General features: G+C 53.6%; 5 protein-coding genes across 5 annotated transcripts; 1 reads left to right on the top strand and 4 right to left on the bottom strand.

The window, feature by feature from the left end:
• Positions 1 to 871: 871 nt before the first annotated feature.
• Positions 872 to 3,207, bottom strand: CGCS363_v006168 (uncharacterized protein; the record flags this gene model as incomplete). Its single annotated transcript, XM_036638017.1, has 4 exons — positions 872 to 2,287; positions 2,465 to 2,808; positions 2,880 to 3,146; positions 3,201 to 3,207. 4 exons carry the CDS (start codon positions 3,205 to 3,207, stop codon positions 872 to 874), a joined length of 2,034 nt encoding a protein of 677 aa, XP_036495280.1.
• A 1,592-nt stretch (positions 3,208 to 4,799) lies between these two features.
• On the bottom strand, positions 4,800 to 7,223 carry CGCS363_v006167 (Methyltransferase-like protein 24; the record flags this gene model as incomplete). Its single annotated transcript, XM_036638016.1, has 3 exons — positions 4,800 to 4,865; positions 6,233 to 6,917; positions 6,976 to 7,223. 3 exons carry the CDS (start codon positions 7,221 to 7,223, stop codon positions 4,800 to 4,802), a joined length of 999 nt encoding a protein of 332 aa, XP_036495270.1.
• Positions 7,224 to 8,281: 1,058 nt separating this feature from the next.
• CGCS363_v006166 (uncharacterized protein) lies at positions 8,282 to 9,189 on the top strand (the record flags this gene model as incomplete). The annotated part of the gene is made up of 2 exons (XM_036638015.1): positions 8,282 to 8,335; positions 8,386 to 9,189. 2 exons carry the CDS (start codon positions 8,282 to 8,284, stop codon positions 9,187 to 9,189), a joined length of 858 nt encoding a protein of 285 aa, XP_036495271.1.
• A 9,510-nt stretch (positions 9,190 to 18,699) lies between these two features.
• On the bottom strand, positions 18,700 to 20,127 carry CGCS363_v006165 (uncharacterized protein; the record flags this gene model as incomplete). Its single annotated transcript, XM_036638014.1, has 1 exon — positions 18,700 to 20,127. One exon carries the CDS (start codon positions 20,125 to 20,127, stop codon positions 18,700 to 18,702), a length of 1,428 nt encoding a protein of 475 aa, XP_036495275.1.
• Positions 20,128 to 21,279: 1,152 nt separating this feature from the next.
• Positions 21,280 to 22,266, bottom strand: CGCS363_v006164 (uncharacterized protein; the record flags this gene model as incomplete). The annotated part of the gene is made up of 2 exons (XM_036638013.1): positions 21,280 to 21,958; positions 22,016 to 22,266. The coding sequence occupies 2 exons, from the start codon at positions 22,264 to 22,266 to the stop codon at positions 21,280 to 21,282; spliced, it is 930 nt and encodes a 309-aa protein (XP_036495277.1).
• Between the last annotated feature and the right edge of the window lie 429 nt (positions 22,267 to 22,695).

The raw sequence follows: 22,695 nt of genomic DNA, 5'->3' as shown, positions 1-22,695 counted from the left end.
CTCAACCCTGCCAGGAGCATCCCGACATCACTGTAGCCAACACCAAAAGTTCGGATACAAAGTACACAACAGTTAAAGCAAAGCTTGATGGGGATTTCAAAGACACGCTGGCACTGTATTTCGATTCTGATCTGCCCTGGTCTCATGTGGACGCGATGTTGAAGGATGCGAAGGGAGAGCCATCCCAGGACGATGGTGAGAAGGAATCACATGAATGATGGCCGATTGACAGGTAATCAACGATGAATGTAGAAGTAAGGAGTACACCTATTCATGTCAATAACAGAATCTTCCTACTAACATAGATAGATGGTTGATGTCTAGGATAAATCATCGTCGATGTGCATCCTTGAATGAATGTCATAGCACCCATGTCCTTGTCCTGGATAACCTCCTAGCTAACTTGCCAGTTTAATGTTTCCCTTCTCGCGTGAGGGTTCCTTCTGTCGGCTCACCGACTGCAAGTGATGGCGCAGGATATAAGCATTTGGTAGAACAGGGCCAGGCTCATGTTAATCAGGTCTCTACTCGGAAAGGCGCTGCTCAGATGCGGCTTCAATTACCAAGGCAATCTACTGCATCTACGAAAATCTCAAAAGGATACCTCAACGACACCGACGGATGCGAACCCGGTTATTACTCTACGCATCAAAGGACCAGGACATGCACCAGCAGGTGGCATAAGGACCTGACTTGACAGTTTGTTCAACAAGCCAAGATACGCTACTGAGGTTTCTGAAATTGGGAATCTCGTCTCCATATTCTGCACCTAATAGTTGCTCATAAAAAATACATGAATATCATAATCGACGGCACCTGCCGTTACCCTTAGTCCCTCACAACCTTTCTGTCCCATTCTCCAATTTAATACTCAAGACTTGGCATCCGCGGGAGGCGGGCAAGTAGCACCATCAGGAACAACATTAGTCGCGCCGCCAGTGACACCAGTTCCTCCGTAGTAGCACGTGCCAAGATCCTTCTCGCACGGACTATCAGGTCCACGGCAGCAGTATCCGTACGCATTAACATTGAAGTTGTAACAAGCCACCGGCTGAACGGGAACGGCCGTCGCGGAGGGCAAGGGACCGGCTGTCTCAAGGATGGAGCTGTCACTGCTCGTCGGAGGAGGCGGAGGAGGCACGGTGCTGGTGGCCGGCGGTGCCGTGGTAGGGGCTGCCTTCTTCTTGAGATTGTCGTAGACGGCCTGGGGGAAGCCGTCCCGGTCGCCGGGCGTGCCACCTCCCGTGGGAATGGCCGGGAGAGGTGCCTTCGACGAGCACGGCGTAGCTGATGAGGCGGGTCGCGAGGATGAGGGAGGGGCTGAGGATGGAGGGGCCGAGGTGGGCGGGGCCTCAGGCTCGGAGGTGGGTGGGGCCGAAGTCGGCTGGGCGGAGGGCTGCGCCGAAGGGTCGGCCGGCTTGGTGGGGTTGTTGCCGGGGTCGGGGTTGTCGTTACCGCCGCCGCCACCGCCGCCACCACCACCGGGAGGAACAACGGGAGGAACGACCGGGGCAATGGGGACGGGCACGGGGACAGGCACGATAGGAATGATGGGTACTCCGCCTTCATCCGTGGTGGGCGGCGCAGTGGAGTAATAGATGGAGTAAGAAACGCCCGAGGAGGACACCAGGGAGGCTGGCGGCCGAGTGGTGAAGACGGGAGCATCGCCTGCCGGGCGGGAGGGCGTACCAGCAGGGCCGCTGGTCGCTGGACGAGAGGGTGTCGCTGGGTTGTTGGTCGCGGGCCGGGAGGGAGTTCCCGGAGCATTGCTTCCGGAGCGAGACAGTGTTCCCGCCGGAGCGTCGCTTGCAGAACGAGAAGGCGTAGCAGGCTTGTCAGTCGCAGGGCGTGAAGGCGTTCCTGGAGGCTTGCTTGCAGATGCAGATGGCGTGGCTGGCTTCTCGCTCGCCGAGCGGGAGGGTGTTGCGGGCTTGTTGGTAGCAGGACGAGAACCGGTTGCCGGGATGTCGTCGACAGGTCCAGAGGGCGTGGCCTCACCGGTGGGTCTTCTTGAAGTCGAGCGGGTTGGTGGACGAGAGCTTGTGGCATTTCTCTTCATTGAGCTCAACGTCGACGCCGGCCCGGCTTGTCTGCGAAGGAAAGCTTCATACTCGTCCCTCGGGCTGTACCCAGACCTGGCCATGAGGTCTTCCGGTCCTCCCAGAAGCATGTCGGGATTGTCTCTCTTCATGATGGTGCAAGAACCACCGGGCGGGGCGCCACTCTCGGGGTTCGCCATCACTTCCAAGGCGAAGAAAGCCATGTTTTGGGCGTTCTGGATCTTATCCTTGGGCGCAAGTCTCGAACAGCTGAGCGCGATGTGTTAGCGAGGATTTCCATCAAGTCGGGGGCAGTGTTGTTCCTACCATCCCGCATCGTAGCAACCACTGCCATCGGGGTAAGCTGGGTCGGGAACGTCGATGCATCGCCGATTATCGCCAACAAAGGCGGCCAAGTGCTATACCTCGTGCAGCAGGTTAAAGCCCGCGGAAGCCTTGAGCCTCCTGTTCTCCTGCCAAAACGCAAGCATCTCCTGGTTCGACGCACCATCGAAGAACCTGTCGCACAAGACGATAGAGTGGCCGGACAGTCCTCCGGCGCCGTGCTGGTGGGCCCCGGCCACCAAGTTGCCCGCGCACATGCTGTTGTCTGCGGCAGCACACATGTACGTCAGACCGGTGGGGCTGAGATTGTCCATCAGCATGTCGGCGACGCGGTTGTTCGCTCCCGGCGGCTTGAGGTACGTCAGCACCGAGTCGTAGTTGGACTGCTTCAGGGTCTTTCGCAGGTCAGCCTTGGAGTTTGTGTCTGTATCATCGGCTTGTCAGTCTCTTCATTGTGACTCCAAGTATTAACAAGTAGCATGTAGACTCTCTTACCACCAAACCACAAGACGAACGCATCAGAGAACTCGGTGTCCGGCTCCGCTAGCACGGCGGATGCGATTGTGGCCAGCGCCTGGGCGTCGTTGACGATCTGCGGCAGCTTGGCGATCTTCGCCTCAGAGCAGCCCCATTCGCTACCTATCTCTGTGTCGATGACAAAGTAGCCGTCTAACGCTCTTCTGCTCAAGGAATGTAGCGCATGGTCGATGGACCGGGCATCACGGGCGGCAAGGCCATGGCCCTTGTGACCCAAGACTGCGGCTGGCCCTGAAGTCAGGACCAGCGACAAAATCGAAACGAATGGAGTGAAAGAACGTAGCATTTCAAAGAATGAATGAGTGTGTGGCCCAGCGGGTGGGGAGCCATTGTGAAAAAAACGTGGGCTGTCAAGGGAATATTTCCATTTGCTTGAAAACTGAGGAAATTACACTGCTTCCGCAGACGCCGTTCGCCGGTAGAAATTCTACATGATAGTAAGCCTTGTGAGGCCGACCGCCTCAGTGACAGGTAGAAGATTAATCAAAGAAGCATCTTTAGCTTCGCCAGAGGTAAATGGAAGTCGAAGGCTCAGCCGGGTTATAATTAGTTCAGACCAGACGGTAAAGAGGGTCTAAAGATCGCCTGAGCGCACTCTGCCGCCCTGAAGTGCCCACTCTTAAGGCGGACGCAATTCAACCACACAACCCGTGGGCCTTGGCGTCGTCTGGTCCTTATCTGGTCATCTGACGAAAGATTGCCGATAGCTAACTAAGAGTTTGACAGCGGCCCCAGTCTGGGCCCCCCGTCCACCCAGTGACGCAGCGAACCGAAGTCGCGCGCGTGTGTGTGCGAGTAATCATGCCGTCGCCATGCGATCCCCCACCGCCGACGTCAAATCAAACTCGCAACATGGGCAACCAGGCGTGCCCGATCTTGACTCGCGAGCCCAGGGTGGGCGGATACCAGATGCCGAGCGTGTCGTACGGCGAGTACCCCGCCGCCCTAGCCAAGCCTTAGCTTGAGTTTGAGAGAAGTTGTTGTCGAAAGGCTGTTGGCCCTTTTTTTGCCTTTCTGGGACGGGGTGGACGTTCTTGCCTAAATGGGGAAAAGGACCCACGGATCATTATACTTTGGAGTGAAATAAGACAACTTTTGAGACTCTGCTGTGGTAAGCGACACGGTTCGTCAGGGGAGTTAGGGCCGCAAAATGTGACGACGCTGACACCCCCCGGAATCGAGGATTATGCTTCTTTGTAGCAAGATCTGTTGTCTGTCGCGATGAACAAGCGTCTTTAGAATGTTTACAAGAAAGATGACAACCTGGGGCTGTGTAAGTTGGGCCGGTAATTATGTTCCTGAGAAATTGCATGCTAAGTGCACCGGCGGGCCGGGAGAAAGCCACAATCGCCGACTTGCTGTGGAAAATGGTGGATCGGCCGCGAGACTTTCCATCCCACGTCCCTGCTCGGGGTCCCCCGAGGAAGGTTTCTGGAACCTTGGTCAGCGAGGCCGTCATGCCCTGCGTTAGTACCTTACAGGTTAGTGTATCCGCCGTGCTGGAAGAAGCTGTTGGCGCGCGCCTTGCGCACTAGAGGGTATTGGTTCTAGGGAGGACTGCGTGTCTTTCCAGTACTGGGTATCCCCATCAGTTGCCAGTGAACTAAGATATAAAGAGCACCTCAATCTCGAATTCCTTTCGACCTCAGAGATTGCGATTAGCGTGAGAAAAGCACCGGTCCTCGCTGATTAGATCGAACTCCGTCCGTCTTGTACCACGATCCACTGAGACGCCTGATCGGACAGCACTTCTCTAGTGGTTCTCTGTACATGAGTTACCCAGACAGGAGACCTGTCAGGCCCACCATCATGAAGGTTAGTTCTAGCGATGACCTCGCCAAACATTCAACCTCATTAGTTGATCACATTTTCTGAGGCCTACTTCTGGTCCTGATTTGTGTCAGATACAGCAGCCTTTACAACAGGCCTGCCGTCCTGAGTGTCCTGTGCGTCAGCGTTAGCTGCAGATGGCTCCGTCATTGTTGTTAGCCCTACCATACCTGCCTGGGGCTACTTACCAGGGCTTTTAAAGGTCACGCAACGTCTCAGGTTCTCATCCATTAAAGTGGTGTACATAAGATCGCTCTGTCCCGTGATATAATCCTCATTCTGTACGTCAATCTGAGCAAAAGAGCGCCCTTGCGGGTGACTGAGGAAAGTAATGACCAGACAAAGAAGCGTAAAATGTCCTTGAGTTATTACCGCATATATTTAGGTTACTCGCTCTCGTGTTCTCTCAGGTTGTCCCTTGCATGCGAGTCTACCCAGCACCCTCGGCTCGGGGGAAGCACCGTCGCGTCGCACCCGAGGTCTGCTGCACTGGCATTTCGGACCCCAAATCCGACAAGGTTCGCCCGAATCCCGTGGGGGCCAATTACCCTAAGCAACACAAAATCGACTCATGAAGGCTTGGTATCGATAATGCCCCTACTATGAGGGTTACATTTCTGAAAATCACCGCTTAAGCATGGTCAGATTTACGGTGGGAGCCAACATAACCACGCCATGCTGTATGCAGTGGCCACCTGATATGGCGGTCGCTATCGATCTTTCTCAAACAGCATTTAAGGACTCTGAGCCCCCCAAGCTCGCTCCAAGACGCCTTGGCATTACCTCCGCGCCTCATTGACAACAGTTCCAGCTGTCTCATGCCGCCTTTACAGTTTACGCTCTAGAGCCTGGTCGGCGTCATAGAGAGACCCACTTCTCGTCTCCTTGGATAAAAGGAAACCCAGCTCCGTTCTACTCAATGGCTAGCTCGCTATCGTCCCGATCAATTGTAAGACCTGAGAAGCGCCGCACACCTCCGTGGACCTCCCAAATCCTAGTCTCGTGGAGGTGCAAGTAGGAGGAGGTATGATCCAGCCCCCGCGATTACGTCAAATGCGATATTTGAGGCTCATGAACGAACTCCGGTGGGATGGCGAGGACTTGAATGGGTCACCTGACATGAAGTGACACTAGACCCGACAGTAGGCAATGGCGTATCTCCAGCGAGAACTACAGACGATAATCTCTATGGATATGGAAAGGTAGCCATCATGGTTCTAGAGCTTGAATCTGCGCAATTGTGGTAATACCCAGCTTGCAAGTGACTGAAACAGCACACATAATAGGATGCTATCTCCAAAGACAATCCCCTCCTGGACCCAAACCCGTCCCGGAGCAGCTCACGGCATTATTCCCACAAGATACTTCGACTATCCCTCGTATTAATCCAAGTATACTGCCTTCAAGTCAGATCTCACTCAGAAACCATCATCGTCAAAAAAAAAAAAAAAAAAAAAAAAAAAAAAAAGGAAAAAACTCACCTCAACGCAGCATGGCTGTCCATCCCCCACAGTCACAGCCAGCAAATTCGCCTCGCTCATCACCGGCCGCAACCCAAGCCCCTCCATCCTCTCCCACCACTCCGCGAATTGGCTGATCTTCGGCCCTTTCTCAGGCACGTGGATCTCGATAACCAGCTGTCCGAACGGCACCTCCTTCCCCTCCGTCTTTAACTCCTCCAAAAAGGCCTCCAACGTCGGAAACTCGTCGCCTTCAATGTCCATCTTGACTAGGTCCACATAGTCGTGCCCCAACTTCTTCATGATGCTGCTGATAGACCAGAACTGCGTCTTGTCCTTCTCGTCGTAAAAATCATACCCTGCAACCGCCGCCTTGGAGAGGTGCGCGCGGTGCTCGTACGCGTGCCCGTCAAGTCCGCGACCCCACATCTCCACCGTGTCGTCGAACCCCCACACCTGCGCACGCGACGAGCGGTTGAGAAACTCCTCCTCGAACGTGGAGTCGCTCCCGACGCCGAAGCTGTACACTCTCAATGGCCGCTGCGCCGAAGCGCGGTCGGAGGCGTACTTGCTCATCCCGCAAATCCACTTGCCACCATCGCCGAGCTTACCGACGCGCTGCAGGTCCCAAGGGCAGCTGTACGTCGCGGGGAAGAGGTCCCAGAGAGTGTACCAGAAGCGGAGGGACTCATCTCTGGGTGAGAATCTAGCTTGAATGTTAGCAGGTGTTCAGTGACAAACAATGGGTTGAGTGAAGGCCTGACAGCGTGTCGTCGTAGTCTTGATTCTTTTCCATCCAGTCGTGTCGCTGCCGGACGGATCTCAGCCATGAGGCTTCGGAAATGGCTGCGCGAGCGAGTTCGCCGGCGTGCGGATCATTTTGGGCCGAAATGAATGTCTTCCACCACACGTTCAGGGACGGCGTGAAAAGATAGAGGATAGCGACCGGGAGGATTAGCGCCAATAAGGACGAACTTGCCCACCGGCTCTGAGCCGGGGCCTTAGACGACATGGCGCGAGATTTTGCGTGTGCGAAATGGGGGACAAGGAATGCCAGATGACCTTTTCAACTTTCCAGAAAGATAGTTTCCCGCGCGCGTTTGCAGCTGCGCGCGTCTTGGGGACAGTCCATCGGGAACAATCCCGCCCAGTTCCAAGCTTCTCGCAATTCCGACCACAACTCAGTCAGGGTCCCAAGTCGAGCAGACTTGGATCATCTGATCCCCACACCGAATACTCAAATAAACTTTCAGAAAGACCACTACTGAAACGGCTCCCTTGAAACCATCCGCCGATCCAAATGCACGTCGCGCTGAATTGTCGGCGTGCTCTTCAGCAGCGCAGCCTGTCACGAGTCAGACTCCAGACGATGGCAAAACATCGGACTGCTCCGGGCGTTTTTACGTTGATGCCGTGCATCTCGTATGTTCGTTAAGCTGTGCCATCGTGCCCTTAGAAAACGAAAACAACGATTCAACAACGATTGAGATATCGCGGGTTTCTCCACCCAAAATGACCCTTTACATGCGCGAAGACCTCGGAGTTGATGTCTCTGATCAATCGAGTCAGGCCAATGGTGGTTGTTACACACGGCGCACAAGTGCCGATTTCCAGATGAGCGCTGGAGCAACGATAGTCCACTTGAATCACGCACCCAAGTCTGAGCCATAGCCATGGAATATGGATCGTTCGTTCCATCTGTTTGGGAAACTCCCGCCGCCATCTGCTGTAAACGTCCAAACATGCCGGGCTCTTCCCGGAATTCCCGGAGATATCCAGCATCAAAGAGATGGCCCCGAGGCAAGCCAAGACCTCGCACGCCACGCGTTGTCTGGGGCCAGAACAGGTTTCGGTTCCAGGAAACAATGCAACGTGCTTCCGAGGATAGAAAAGCAGCGGTCTAGAGGTCGAAATGATCGGCAATTCTCCAGTCGACCAACCTGAGGCTGGAAGACATGAGTAGAAGTATTTGACTCCTGCGCCGGCTCCCACCCGTCCCGATCCCAGGAAGCCCTTTGATAAACTCCATCTACCAAAGAAACTCAAAGCACGCACTTCCGCGAAGTCCCAATGAAGCTTATTTCAACTCTCGTCGTTTTGGCCAGCGCTGGCGCTGTCGTTGCTGTAAGTTCATGTCGTCGCACAACATATCCTCCTGCTCACCTACATCGAAGGATGGTTTGGCTGGTACCCAACCCGAGCCCCGTGTCAAACGCACCGAAAGTACTTGGAACCTGCGGCCTAGAAACCTGGAGGCAACCAAGGCAAACCCTCGCTTCGTTCGAGCTGAAGGTACCTGGCATCTGCAGCCCAAGCGATCCGACATCGTCACAGATGACGTGGAAGACGGGTTAGTCCAGAAGCGGGACCTCGAGGCAACCAAGACAAACCCTCGAGCCAAGAGGGGAGATGGCACATTCAACCTGGTCCCCCGACAATCGGAGACGAAGGCAGCGGACAAGCGCAGCTTGGAGGCGACGAAGACCAACCCGAGGCTCAAGAGAGCTGACGGTACCTTCAACTTGGTGCCCCGCCAGTCAGAGACCAAGGCTGCAGACAAGCGAGATATTGAGGCGACCAAAACAAACCCCCGCGTCAAGCGAGCCGACGGTACATTCAATCTGGTGCCCCGCCAGTCAGAGACCAAGGCTGCAGACAAGCGAGATATTGAGGCGACCAAAACAAACCCCCGCGTCAAGCGAGCCGACGGTACATTCAATCTGGTGCCTCGTCAGTCGGAGACCAAGGCCGCAGACAAGAGAAACGTAGAGGCTACCAAGACAAACCCTCGGAAGAGGCGCGCCGACGGGACTTTCCACCTCGTACCTCGTCAGTCGGAGACGAAAGCCGCACACAAGCGGGACGTGGAGGAACGGGCTGAGATGAAGCCCAGCAAGACCAACCCTCGCATCAAGAGAGTCGACGGCACGTGGAACCTTGTGCCTAGGCAGTCTATTACGAAAGAGGCCCAGCCTTAGATGGCTTACACCGAGACGGTGGAGTCATAAAGAAGTCGCAGGATGGTGGCGAAAACGATTGGGAAGTTGAAATGGACAAAGTCGTTTCCTGCTGGTGAAATTTGAACCTGATCTCGTAAAGACTAGGGCGACCTGCAGCATGGTTTCCAGAAGACGCAAGGCAGACGTTGGGCGTTAACAGGTGTAGAGACCGCGCGTGACACGGCAGTAGTTTGGTACCACGGAACATGATAGCAGAAATGTAGACAATAATGAGTCGAGTTGAAGTCGGCGAGAACGACTTGGCCGAGAACCGCTGATTGAGCCGAACTACCTTCCAGTAACAGCATGGATTCAAAAGTCAAATCGCCAGCATGACGTGCAGCGGGTATGAATGGATGGGTTTCCATGCTCCGAGACAGCGAAGGGTTCCTTGTCCGGATACCTAGGCTTGCGCTAGTGGACCAAGCACGGAGCAGCGACCCCGAGGTATCCGCAGGGGGTCCGGACTCGGAGGCAGCCCTGAGGGTGGATTCTTAGCTCCGGCGCGGCGACACAGGACCCTCCTCCGAACGAGCGATTCTGCCTCGTAAGGCTGAGCAAACGCCACCTCATTTCTGGTTGAGTCCAGAGTCTTCCGCGCGGCTAGAGAAACAGGATATCGGAGTGGTGGAAATGAAGGCCGAGTGAGATTTTGGCGCATACATCGCTATGGACGACGAATTATTCGCGAGCGGCCTCCGGATATGATGTAGAGACGGCCCCCAAATGGGGGCTGAATGGGAGGCACAGGACTTTGTTCGCTGTGTAGGTGTGTGTACGTACTGCCAAGGGCTAGTTCGTAATGGACGACATGGTAGGTGATCCTGCAGCCTTGCGTGCATGAGAGGGCACGGAGGGGTTGCCGTGTCGAGAAGTTCAAGCAGGTATTTCGGGATGCCAATGTGGCGGCGTCATGGCAAACGCAGGTTGGCCATTCGATCCAGCTTGACCATGTGGAAAGGATTGCCGCGTCGAACGCGCAACGGACCGCATGTCTGCGTCTGTGTGTATAAATGGGATGACGGGTGGCGAGCGGGCGCTAGACCGAGGGCTGCCGCAGTTCTCTAACAAAAGAAAAGAGGCGACTCGACGAAGGATCAGGGCGTGTTTGCAGAAATTGACGCGTCTGGGCCGAGGTGGTTGCTGTTGAGAAGCGAGAAGCGGCGGCCACGAGCCAATGGAATGTAAGCCAGCGGGTAGCAAGACGTGAAAATGGATTCGTTTCTGTCTGTGGCGTAGATGTTGAGGAGGCAGTCGAAACAAATGAGTAATGCAGGGGTCGTCGAGCTGGCGTCAACAGGACTCCGGAGTCCCATTCCCATCTAGGACTCTTTGGTGTGCAGTCGTTGGTGTGTTGCTGCAGGCAGAAGCCCAAGGGAAGCCGAGGTGAACCTGATCGGGTGACCTTCAGCTGACTTAGTCATCGAGGTCTGGATTTTCTGTCTGAGGGAAGGAGCGACGGCTGCCTGGTGGTTGCTGCTGCTGCTGCTGCCAGTTGAAGCGTGGCATGAGGTACGTACCTTAGGTGCAGCGAGCAGGTGGGGAAAGAGCGGTGTGGGGCACCTTCCAGTGAGAGCGACAGCGCCTTCCAATTTTTCCAGTGGTGTTTTGTGTCACATTCAGAAGGAGCAACACCAAAAAAGGAAAGAAACGAGCCGACAACACATCCACGATGCTGCTGCCATGCGACCAGACTGCACCAAAACACCTCACCCATGGACATGCACCCCGCTCTGCCGCTGCTCACGGACGACGCAAGCAATCGCAATGATGAAAATTCTAAGCTTCTCCTGCTTCCCGTCTGCGGGAAACAAGGCCTTGGTGCATCGGTTGGTCCGACGGGAAGCTGGCTACGGTGGCTTAGCGGAAGCTCAAGAAGCGTTAGAGATGTGCACAGCCCGGCCACCCGCACACTAACATTTTTCATCGCAATCCTTCGCGCACTCGCTACGCTGGCTGCCCTGCTCGGACGGACAGCATTGGACGATTGCTCGGAATGCTTGTCCAGACGACTGGGTGGCTTGTGGCTTCCCCTTGCAGACACTGCGATCCTTCGACAGGGCCATCAACAAAGAGCCCAACGGCCACGGCACGGCGAGCGTACCCGAGCCTGAAGCCCCTCGTCAAACAAGCCCTCTGACGATGCGTCGCTGCCGTCATGGTACGATCGATTACCTACCAACCTCCATCATGGCCTGCTGCAGCCGATGCAGGTCCACGATGTGGACATGGACGTCACGGGCCCCCGGGGCGGGAGGCTGTGGCTGTTTGTTACCTGCGGAGTCGACCAGCAATGGAAAAAGAGCTTGCATGAGCTTCGAGGACAGGACACGGCAAGATGACTCAGGCTTTGCGCGACGCCATTCGCTCATGACCATCGCCAAAGACTCAATTCGCATATTCCGTCGGGGTGATTGGACGCCAGATTCGGATCAATGCCTGCGAGAATGGAACCGTCACGACTCGTGCAAGACGGCGTCTGTCGCTTGTCCGACTGAATCATCGTCAAAAGTCAACAATATCGATAAACACTCTATGTCAACCGCGAACACAGACCACAAATGTCACCATGTGCGTGTTTCGATTGCCGCTGTCGCTAGCACGGCCGCCCTCGCGGTCATTGTCGCTGTGCTCCACGATGGGACCCGTGGGCCGTGCCTCTCCCCCGGGTCGAATAGATTGACGGCCGGGGTGCGATGATGGGCATTGAGGGCTGTGCAGAAAATAGCATCATATCGCCGGAAAATATCGTTTCGCCTTTTTTCAGCCTTCAGCCTTTTCAGTTTGACCTGGGTCCGTCATCTATCAGAGAAGGCTGCGACGGACCACACCACCATTAACAAATGAATGAAGACCACTTCACCTTGGTATCCCAAGGAGGTTACCGAGACGTCGCCGGGCGCCCGTGGTGGCCGGTCCTGGCCAGCCAGGCCTGACGAGAGACCGCGCCGGCGTCCAGCCAGTCGGTTCTGTCGCCATTGTGCGGTGAACCATCACCACATCAGCCAGAGACACACACACCACCAAGATTCTCAACGCGACGTACATCTCGACGAACACGACCACACCCACAAATCCTCATATGCAAGGCCAATACAACTGGGACTCAAAAGACACACGGAGCGGGGTCCCGCGAGAGCTGTCAACCATTCCGGAGTCCTTGGTTCCCTCCATCCTTCTTCGCATTGGCAGCTTACGGGCACCCCCTGCGCCCTCCACCAAAGTCAGTTGGTCGGTGCTGAGCCCCTAGGCCTCCCAGCTGCGAAGGCTGTGAATCGCCAGAGAGAAGTACTGCGCGGCGTTGCAAAACGTGCGAGAGACAAAGAGAAACACCCTCCAACGACTCCCCCTCCCGAACAGAGACCCCCAGTCGTACGAAAAGGGTCTAGTGAAGACTCATCGGCCACTCGTTCAGGCAGACGCAGGCAGGGGCTGGATCATGGTGGCATGCATCGCAGGCGCATTACACCTTGTAAGGCCTACAAGGCCTCAATCTCCACCATCCCACGACTTGCGTCTCTAGCTGCTGTTTCTTCCTGCGGTACCTCCGTCCGCTGCCATCGTGGCTGCTGCTGCGGCGTACTTCGTCGACTTTCGACTTTTGGCCCCCCCTGCTCGTACTCACCTTGGAACGCGATATAATTCAGACACGGTTTCTCCCCAGACCACGCTGTTCTACTTTACTCGAACTATCCACCCAAACGTTTTTACACTTTGATTCTTTCCCACATAGACGAAGAACGCTACCCCAATCTATCCCGGCCCTGTCGATCCACCCGCACCCGTCTAAACTTAGGCAGATACTTTTCAGCCTCTGCTTTCTCGTCTTCGACCTCAGTCATCCGGTATTTAATTCTCTAACAATCACCTGCATAACATCTTGAAGCACCAACCAACTTACACTTTTACTACTCAGACAACCTCCAACCAACAACACTCGGTCTTCAATACAGCCTGTTGGCACCGACACATTGTCCTCCACTCGTGCTCCCGAAGCTCTCTACCTTGACAACACCATCGTGTTGAAGCACAAGTCTCGTCGCTCCGCCAATACTCGGAGCGCACCCCAACAATCTTCCACGTTGACGACCACCGAGAAGCGAGTTCGCTTTGCTCCAGAGATCGTCCAACCGGCACCACCCCAGCGCACGCCGCGCACTCATACGTTCCAACCAGACACCACCATGTGCACCACAGACGTCTACACCGACGTCTACCCAGACGGCCGTCGCAGCGAGTACCAAACACCGAATCTCTGCTCCCACTCTCGCAACGGCCGCCTCTGCGGCAACCCAGTCGTCTACAACCACCCGCCCCGCTCCGTCGGCTATCCCACACAAATGGCTGGCTACCCTGCTCAATACCCTCAGCAACTGCCTCCCTCGCCGCCAATGTCCTCACCTCGCGGCCAATCTGCCGAGTCTCCCCGGCCCCGCACCAGCTCCTCCTCCAGCGACAGGAAGCGCCGGGCATCGGGTATCTACGTCAACGGCCAGAGGGTCCTCGACTTGAACCGCAAGAACCGCTCTCGTGCCGAGCGCATTGTGATTGTCGACTCTCCTCCCACCCCGCGCACACCACCCAAGCAATTCTCCACGCCTTACACCGCGCCGCCCTCCCCCAACGCTGGCGACGAGCCTCACTTCCGCTACAGCCACGTCCCTCGCGGCTCCCACAATCTCCGCCCTGTCATTGTAGACGAGCGCCCGCGCCCTCCCAAGGTTGAGATTGAGGTTATCGACGGCGGCCACCGCCGCCATCGCTCTCAGGACTCTAAGCACAGCCACTCCAGCGCTGAGGACGAGGAGCGCCGACGCCGACGTAAAGATAAGGAGCGCAAGGAACGTGAGGATCGCGAGGAGCGTGAGCGTGCGGCCGAGGAGGCGGAGCGAAGGCAGCGCATTCTCGAGCGCATCGATGCCCAGAACGAGAAGATCTCCCGCCGCCCGGCCGTCCCCGTTCCTCCTGCCCCGTTCAAGCGCTCCTCGACCGGCTACGCCAACGTTACCTTGTCTTCGGACCAGGAACTTGTTGACGCTGTCCGCCGGTTGGAGATCAACGAGCGCCTCGCTGCTGAGCGTCGTGCCCGCGAGCAGCGCGAGCGCGAGGAGGAGGACGAGGCCCAGCGCCGCCGCTTGATGGAGCGAATGATGCCTCGCCGGAGGGCCACTGTGGGTCCCGGCAGCCGGCGCCACCGGGTCCTCTACGATGATGGTCTGTACCGTTGGGAGTAAACGGTCCTGTCATATTTACCACGCAAATGCCTTTTCTGTTTAGAGATCTTTGCGCGTCTGATATTATTATGCACATGTATAGATAGCAAGCGTTCTGCCACCATTTGGTCTTTTTTTCTTGGTTTACACCTCGGGCAGGGTAACAGGACTTGTCGGGGAGGGATGATCGCCGGGGCAGCGATGGGATGATACCACAGCAATTGGACAGCATACATAGAATCACACAAACAAACCAGCAAAAAAACAAGATGATTCAAACAAAAAAGACAGCCCCATTCTCGCGATTCGGTGACATTCTACGAAAATCTTCTGTATTGTTGATATACAAAAACGGTCCTTGTGATCGCTTGGCTATGCATGTCTCACCTGCCTCCCCCTGGTCTCTGGACCTCGAGACACAACCCCCGTATCCGTGGCGTTTTACTGTTCGTTCGTCTGAAGATTTGGGGATGTGGTGGTGGCCGGGTGAGTCAGGACACCACATTTCAGTTTTGAGGGCTTAAGCGAAGGGGACTTTGAAGATTCGCGAGGTGGTGACGGGCCTCGGCAGTGTGGGATTTGGGATTTGGGAGGATATCGCGTTTCTCGATTTTTGGGCGGTCTTCAGAGGGGGGAATTGCTTAGGGAGGGGCTTTGCTTATCGATAGGCGCGGGGTACTTCGTGAGCACGGCGGGGTGATGATTTGGAGGATGGGGATTGTTGCCTGGTGCTGTACTTCTTCCCGCGCGACGTCGGGACCTAGCATTTGACGTGCTTGCGATTTCGCTACCTAACGCGATCGACTCATCTCGCGCCGTCGCAAATCATCCGTGGCGTTTTGGCGAGGTTGATGCCTGCGCTTTGCGTCGATGGAATAGGCAGCCTGGGTTGGGGTAGGAAGAGGGGAAGGGAGGATCCTTGTTTGTGATGCGGGACGGGCCTGAGGACGCAACACTAGTGATGGCGCTGGTGGTGGCCGGTGTGAGTCGTGACGGTTGGGATGGTTGGGGGAGGGCTCGGTGTGGTTCGGTGGGATGAAGATGGGTAGACTGGTTGGAGGTGTGTTTTTTCATGTCGTATCGCTCGTCGACGACTCCAATGTCTTGGAACAGCTGCCCTCGGCCAAGGAAGATTTGGAGAACCAAGACAAGAGGGGAGGCACACGCAGGTCTTCTCCACACGCACCGAGGGTGAAGGACGGTCCCGTGGCGCGCAGAGAGGCCTTCGGGATTGGCCCGCCGCCGGTGTGTTACCGGATCCACCCACCCACACTGCTCGGGGGCCGGACGCCGGGAGGAGTGGTATCAGTCATTGACCGCGGAATGAGTGACGCATTCTAGCGGTGAAGGAGGTAGGCGTGCCTGAGGTTTTGGTGATGTGCGGTTTTGGGGGTGGGATGCCTGGGTGGTGGTGTTTTGAAGGCGCGGAGGGTGTTGTGATGACAATGTTCCATGAGGGCACGCCCTTTACGCGCAATAGGCGTCAGCGAGCCAAGATACGCACAAAAATATTCAAGCAGCAAAGCCAGCAGACGGAGCTGCACCAAATCTTCGCAAAGTAAATCCTTTCCCCCTCATCGTTTCGATCTAGTGATACGCGTTTCTGTTGCCGGTCAAGGAGCAGCAATATGATTATGAGTAAAAATTGAGCGGCAATAACAGTCAGCCGGTGACAAATCTTAATCGACAATGCAGGAAACCATAATGTAACTCTATGTTGAAGAAAACTCGACGCCGAAAAGTTTCAAAGGCTCTAGACCATAGCTCTCTGTTCGCCTCCTAAGTCTCCTCAGAGCTCGAGATAGGTATGGAAGACTCAAGAGAAAGCCTATGTTTAGTGCCATCCCAGACTTCTGCACCTCCGTGATCAAGCCGTATCTGCATGATATCGTGGTCATTGTTTTCCTCCAATTTTCTCATACAATATGCTGCCCAGTCTCGATTTGCAGTCACCCAGCCCGGAAACCCATCGAGAAATAGCTTCCTGACCTCGTGATGCCCTGTTCTGATGGCCAGTACAATGTGACAAAATTCAACCTGGACGCCGAGATCGAGTAGTAGCTGAAGAGCATCAGAGTCGTTGTCTGCGATGATTTCCAACATCTGCTGAAACCAATGCTCTCGTAACTCTCTGATCTGTGCTCTCAAACAAGCCGCGGCCAGACTTTGCAGAGGATTGTCGAGTTTTGCCAAGGCAAGATGCTCCCTGCAAAGCTCGGTTCCTGCATCGAGGAGCTGCAGGGCAATGCCTTCGAAACCCCTTGAAAGTGCCTCCGTTAAAGGTGATACGTTCCCGGAGCCTTGTTGAACGACAGGAAAGCCCCTTTCCAGGAGTATTCTCACCATTTCGTCGTTCCCATGAGTGACTGCCCACAAGAGCGGAGTACGCCCGTCATCGGCAGACCAGGACGTAGACTTTAGTGCTTCTAACGCGATTCCATAGCCCAGAATGATTTCTGCGCAGATCTCATGTTGAAATCGAGCATTTTCAGCGCAGTAACTGAGTGCAGTTCTTCCGGCCTCGTCTTCAGCAAGTGGATCGACCCCTATATCCAGCAGCGCATCCACAGCTTCGAACCAGCCTTGTCTCGCAGCCAGTGGGAGTGCTGCACTAAGAGAGAGATTCTCTTGGGCTGAGAACGTGTTCAGAAAGCCTCTCGTGAGAAAACACAAGCGATAAAGTGTTGCGGCTCTATCTTTCGTCTGAAGTCCTTTCAGCATTGTGTCACAGACAACCCTTCTGTCGTCTTCGTTGTCTTCTCGCCATTTCCGAAGGCGTAAATGAATACCGCAAAGTTCACCAACCTTGAACTCTGGGAGATCCTTTGGGTCGGGATTGCAAAGCATATTTTGCCAGTAGTCGGTAAAAAGAGATTCACGAGACCAAACCTTTTCAGAGCTATGCGCAATGCGTACCGAAAACCTGTGGGCCTTCGACACTATACAAAGAATCCGTGCAAAGAATAGCACTTCCTCTCAGGTTTCTCGATAGCGAAGTGCTTCAGTTGCATATCTGAATACCTTTATAGCTCCTCCTAAGTCGAATCTCTCAAGAGATGAGTTGCAAGTTGATGAAATCATAGAAATAATGCGGTTGCGGTCACCAATTCGACGACTTTCAAGAGCCGGAAGTATGCAACTAAGTGCATCCACATCGGAACCCAAGTGACAGTCTACAAAAATTTGCGACATAGCTTTGATCATCTCGATCCTTTCCTCTGAAAGTTCAAGATCAAGTCTTGCCTGTGTCGATGCGCGATTACCTTGGTAATATACCTGCATCTGCAGTCGAGCTACGAAAGCCCCGAAGAGTTCTTGGGCGCAAATATCCAGGAGAGATGAGTTTGTTCTAGTGAGTTGAACCCAAATCGTTTTCGGAAGCTCTTTTGCGGGGCCGTATGCTTTTGCAGGACACAATTGCTTGGTCGACTGTATGTCTTTCTGCGCTTCCAATAAACACGTCCAGCCACACAATCGCGTTGTAGGTAAATGTCCCAGAGATCCTGCAGTACCCACATTGTACTCCGGCACCTCCTCCAAGCGATGCTTTGTCAAAGGTCCGTTGGATGCTGCACGACCCCGATCTTCTCTCCACAAACTTCCAAGACTGAAGCTGTGGGGGTTTGTTCCTAGCGGAATTGGCACTTCTTCAAAATAATGCAGGGGAGTCTCCCAATATGGGTCTTTGGGAATTTCCCTCCAGCAGGTCAACTCCAGCTCTGCATTCACTTTTAGCGAATCCGGGCCGGCTGATATGATTCTCTTCGTCTGCACGTCTTCAGCTCGGGAGGAATCAAGCTGAGAACCTACTTCAGAGTACAGCACCCGGCGATCGGAGATCAGAGACCACAAGGAAAGGCCCAAAATTGCCTCAATTTCCACATAATCAATCCTGTGCTTGGATGGAGATTGGATCCCCGGTGGATTGACGTGGATTTCGAAACCTTCGTCGTGTTCGAAGCCTTCTATACCTTCTGGTCGACAGAATTGAACGCCTGGCAAATTGAAACATAGTCTTTTCCCTTCTCTTAGGCACATCAGAACTATAATCTGGTCTAGTGCAGCCGCCAGCTCCTTCGCCTTGTCACGAACTTTGACAAACTCGGCTCCCCACTGGGGCGTTGACTGGCTTGATTGGGGGAGTGTCGCATGCGTAGAAAGATGTCCTGTAATTCCAGCAAGACAGATCCTAAGAGCCATCAAGTCGTAATAGCTTATTAATACTGTTGCATCGGAACGAGTAGCTAGATAAGATTTCATTTCCTGCTAGGTTGCTTTAGTAACCCCCACCATCAACATTGCAGTGACGATGCATCATAAAACTCACTTGGAGGGTTGAACGAGGCGTCTTCAACTGGGTCGTCTCGGTCAGACTGTCACGCCGACATAGTTCAATAGCCAGCCAGTCGAGCTCGTGTCCTGGAACTATCTCTGCCTTCTTGAACAATTCATTGTCGTCCTTTTTAAGTCGTTGCATTCGGAGTACCCCGCGCAAGATGCTCATGACAACGGTTGTAATCAATTGCGCAATTGATACCCAAGCTCTCATGCCCCTCAACCCAATGAATTGCAGGATGTACCCCACGAGGACTGCTGCAACTGCAACACATGTCGCTAATTTGAATTTGAATTCGCTTCCAGTAACCAAGTCCCAACTCTTCGTGGAAGATGTCCAAGACGAGAGTCGCTTTCCGTCGTCTTCAATGAAAACATATGGGTCCAAGCTTTGGTCGGCTATGACTTGTCGAGGTTGTAGCCAGATAATAGACGTTCTGGGAGAGCCAGTAACAGAGGGTGTGCGTCTGCAACGAACCTCCGTTGTAGCTTGACCAATGATAGTGATGCATGCGCCCATCCCTCCACACATCAATATTGTACCGATAATAAACATGTTTGGCGCATAAGTCGTCGAAGCAAGATTGCTCTTGTTCAAGTCCAAGCCCAATGTCCGAACGCCAACCCCCGCAACTACAAGCACGCCAGCTTGAAGAGCAAATCCAACTAGGGCAACAAGATTGAAGACCCACGGGCGATGCGGAGTAATGCCGACATTGAGCGACAGATTGGGTGGATTTTGCGAAGCCGGACCAAGCTGTTCACGTCGTTCAAGTCTCCACTCTGTTGTTTCTTCAGCCTCGGACTGTTGCAAAAAGTGTCGAAACGAATACAAGCCGACTTTACGATCAATTGAATCGACATCTTCTTTCATTGGGGTATAATTCTTTGGCGTACGAATGAGCTCGAGAATTTTAGGTCGGCCGAGAACACGAGTAATACCGCCATTGTTGAAAACCTCGCACACGTCACGACTCGTCGATGTACAAAGCTCGGCTTCGACCGCACTATTTCCCTCCTGCGACCTTCCGATAAAGGCACGAAGAGATGTGGGACCACAAAGCCGGATAGTAGACACGATGGTCGTAATAATACCAATGGGACCCATGCCAAAGATGAAATAGTCGTAAAAGGTTGTGCTTTCGCTAATGTATTGCTTCGTCATTTGCTCGCCAAAGAGAGCCAAAAGAGGACCCAGATCCGTGAACAGGTCGTTGGTGAAATCTGACAAAGCATCGTCGGCATCAGAGTCTGCGGAGGCTGCTTTGGCTCGAACTGAAGCCAATGTTACGAAGATGAAGAAGAACAACCAGCCCGGAATTTCTGTCTTTGGGAAGGACAATATCGGTGGATTATTAGATAATGCCATTGTTATAAGAAGAGACAGCCAATTCATAGGTCTTTTGAATGAAAATAGACAACGAGATCAAAACAGATTACGAGGTTGAGAATGTATCTCAGGGGATGTGGGTTGAACCCCAAGTTTTATGCCCCCATTGACCCCAAATTAAATATGGAACCATTGCTATCTTGCGCTGCCTTTTTTGTCTGCAAGTAAGCCGCCACGATTAAATGCGGCAAACAGTTCGGCGAGAGTGTGGTAACACGGCATGCCTTGGCGAAAAGTATTGCCTGGTCATACATCCGTGCATAAATCCGATTGGGCTAAAGAATTTCTAAATTTACGGCTGGACGGGGGAAAAGCGGATAGGTTCAGGGTGTCTAACGAACCATACTAAGTAGGCGACAGCCTGATTTCCTTGTCTCAGGTGGCTATTGTCTCTGTGTGCTTGATGAGCATGGATTTGAAGCTTTACTTCGATGACGGATCATCATGAATCATTGTAACTGTAGAGGACATCATTGATAACCGTAACGATAGTGGTGACGACGGCGCTGACAACAAGACCGAGCACGATGGAGAAATGGCCGTTCTAACTGGTTTCCTACAGGATTCTCTTTGCCAGTTGAATGAGATTCTGCGGTAAGAACCGAATGACAGAGAAACATAATCAATTGCAATATTAGGTGATCTACAGTTCTCTGTTTGGGGATATGTCATTAGCGCCCGCTTTGCTTCCAGACGGCCACCAATAAAGTCGCTGTGTAGGAGATCAGTAAATAGGCTGCTGAAACATAACATATGAGTGGCTGAACTGATGTTGACTCCCTTGGATAACTGCCCCCTCTGATTTCAGTAGATATGATGCTAGTTTGATATTCATACCTTATCAACGTGGAGCTTTCTATGAATGCAGTGAAATCACGAAGATGATGAGGGCTGGTTTCTCCGGTGTGCAAATACCATTGATAGTATCCGCATTCGAAACCCAGCCAGATTAAATAAAGATACGCAGTATAGCTTTAGCTATCTCGGTCCTTTCTTCTACACATTTGAGACCAAATGATGTGTAGGTTATTCCGCAATAATCGTGGTGATCCATTTAGGCGCATCCAAAGTTGAGATAAGAAAGCTATAAAACGGAAAAGATGCGTGATGCTTTTATTTTGATGCGCATAACTAAACAGCCACAGGGGGCAGAGGGATTGCCTCTGGGTCTTTATCTTCAGGATTTTCGTCAGGATCTAAGTCAGCTCCATCACTGTCTGGGATAGTGGTGTTGCAGTCCTGTCCGTCCTTTAACCCTGTGTAAAAGCTCTCTTGGTAGGCAGTGTCTAAAGAGGTCTGGATGTTGGCGTCGGTGAACGGCACTGTGGTCTTTTCGTACTTGACGTCAGTTAACGCCTCACGCGCCTTTACGGGTAGTGACATCCAAGAGATCAGTGTGCGCTGAGAAGCCGCGGCAATATCGGCGTCTTTAAATGGTGTCATGGCGTTGTCGTGGATTTGGACAATGAAACTCGTCGGCGAAGAACTCTCGGGAGAGGCTGTGGATGTCAGGCCACCGGTAATAGGTTCGAAGCCCCATGTTGCGTGGTCGGTTGTGTATGACATCCCTACTGGTCGGTATGATGAGGGCTTCTCGGTATCACAGCTCCATTGGTTGATCCAAATGACAATACTAGCCCAGTAATGACGATGTCCCTTGTTGTCGCCTTTGCCCCATCGGACTTTTGGGAAGTAGTAGCTGTAAATAATAGCGTCACGGCCGTGACTACTGCCGCGGCGAGCATAGACCTGACCAGTGCCGCCATCACCGCAGCCTGACCTTCCACCACCAGTTGGTCTCAAGCCACTCCTACGAGATGCCATCAGCTATTGATCTACTATGAAATGGTGAATTGAATTTCCTTACCCAAGACCTCCGTTGGCATCGACTGCAGGATACGGGTCGCAACCTCCTGTGACGACGAGCAGAGGGTTGAACATGAGTTCGAGGCGTCCGTCTATTCCGGGGGAAGAGTCTTGTTTGAATGCTGCTACTTGGTCATGGTTCACCTCCGGATGCCCGGCGTAATCATCGCCGTCGCGAGGTAGGATAGCTGACACGGCAGCCTCTGAAAAGAAAAGGCATACTGTGAGGAGGTACTGAGCTCTCAAAATCATGGCGTCTGTGGAAGGTGAAGTGAATGAAGATAAGAACTATTCCGCCAGGGGCAATGTTGGAACAAAATCTCCGGGCGAGTGAATATATACCCAAAGTGATCACGATAGATCTGTTGAACCAGGTGCACCAGAGGGCTCGGAGTAGTCCTGCCACTTTGACCGCAGTAATCTTTTTAAGTTTGATCGGTTGGCATAGCCGGGATGGTGGGTCAGCTAATTCATCTATGGTGCATAATGAAGAAATAAGTTCACTCATGTGTCTGCTCTCTGCAATTTCACTTGTGTCTGCATTCATCTATTGACCATAGCTTGGCAAAAACGAAAACCCGAGTAAATTGTCGATGTATGCGCGCAAAGTTGTGCGACTGGCTTTTATCGCTCTTTGGATGAACGGCCTATTAATAGATGCCGAATGAGTGAGTTGCACAC

The sequence above is a fragment of the Colletotrichum siamense genome, assembly GCF_013390195.1.
Source record: "Colletotrichum siamense strain Cg363 chromosome Unknown KSG_Cg363_contig04, whole genome shotgun sequence".
Taxonomy (NCBI): domain Eukaryota; kingdom Fungi; phylum Ascomycota; class Sordariomycetes; order Glomerellales; family Glomerellaceae; genus Colletotrichum; species Colletotrichum siamense.
Note: the sequence above shows the minus strand (reverse complement) of the source record. Positions and strands in the feature narration are given on the sequence as shown.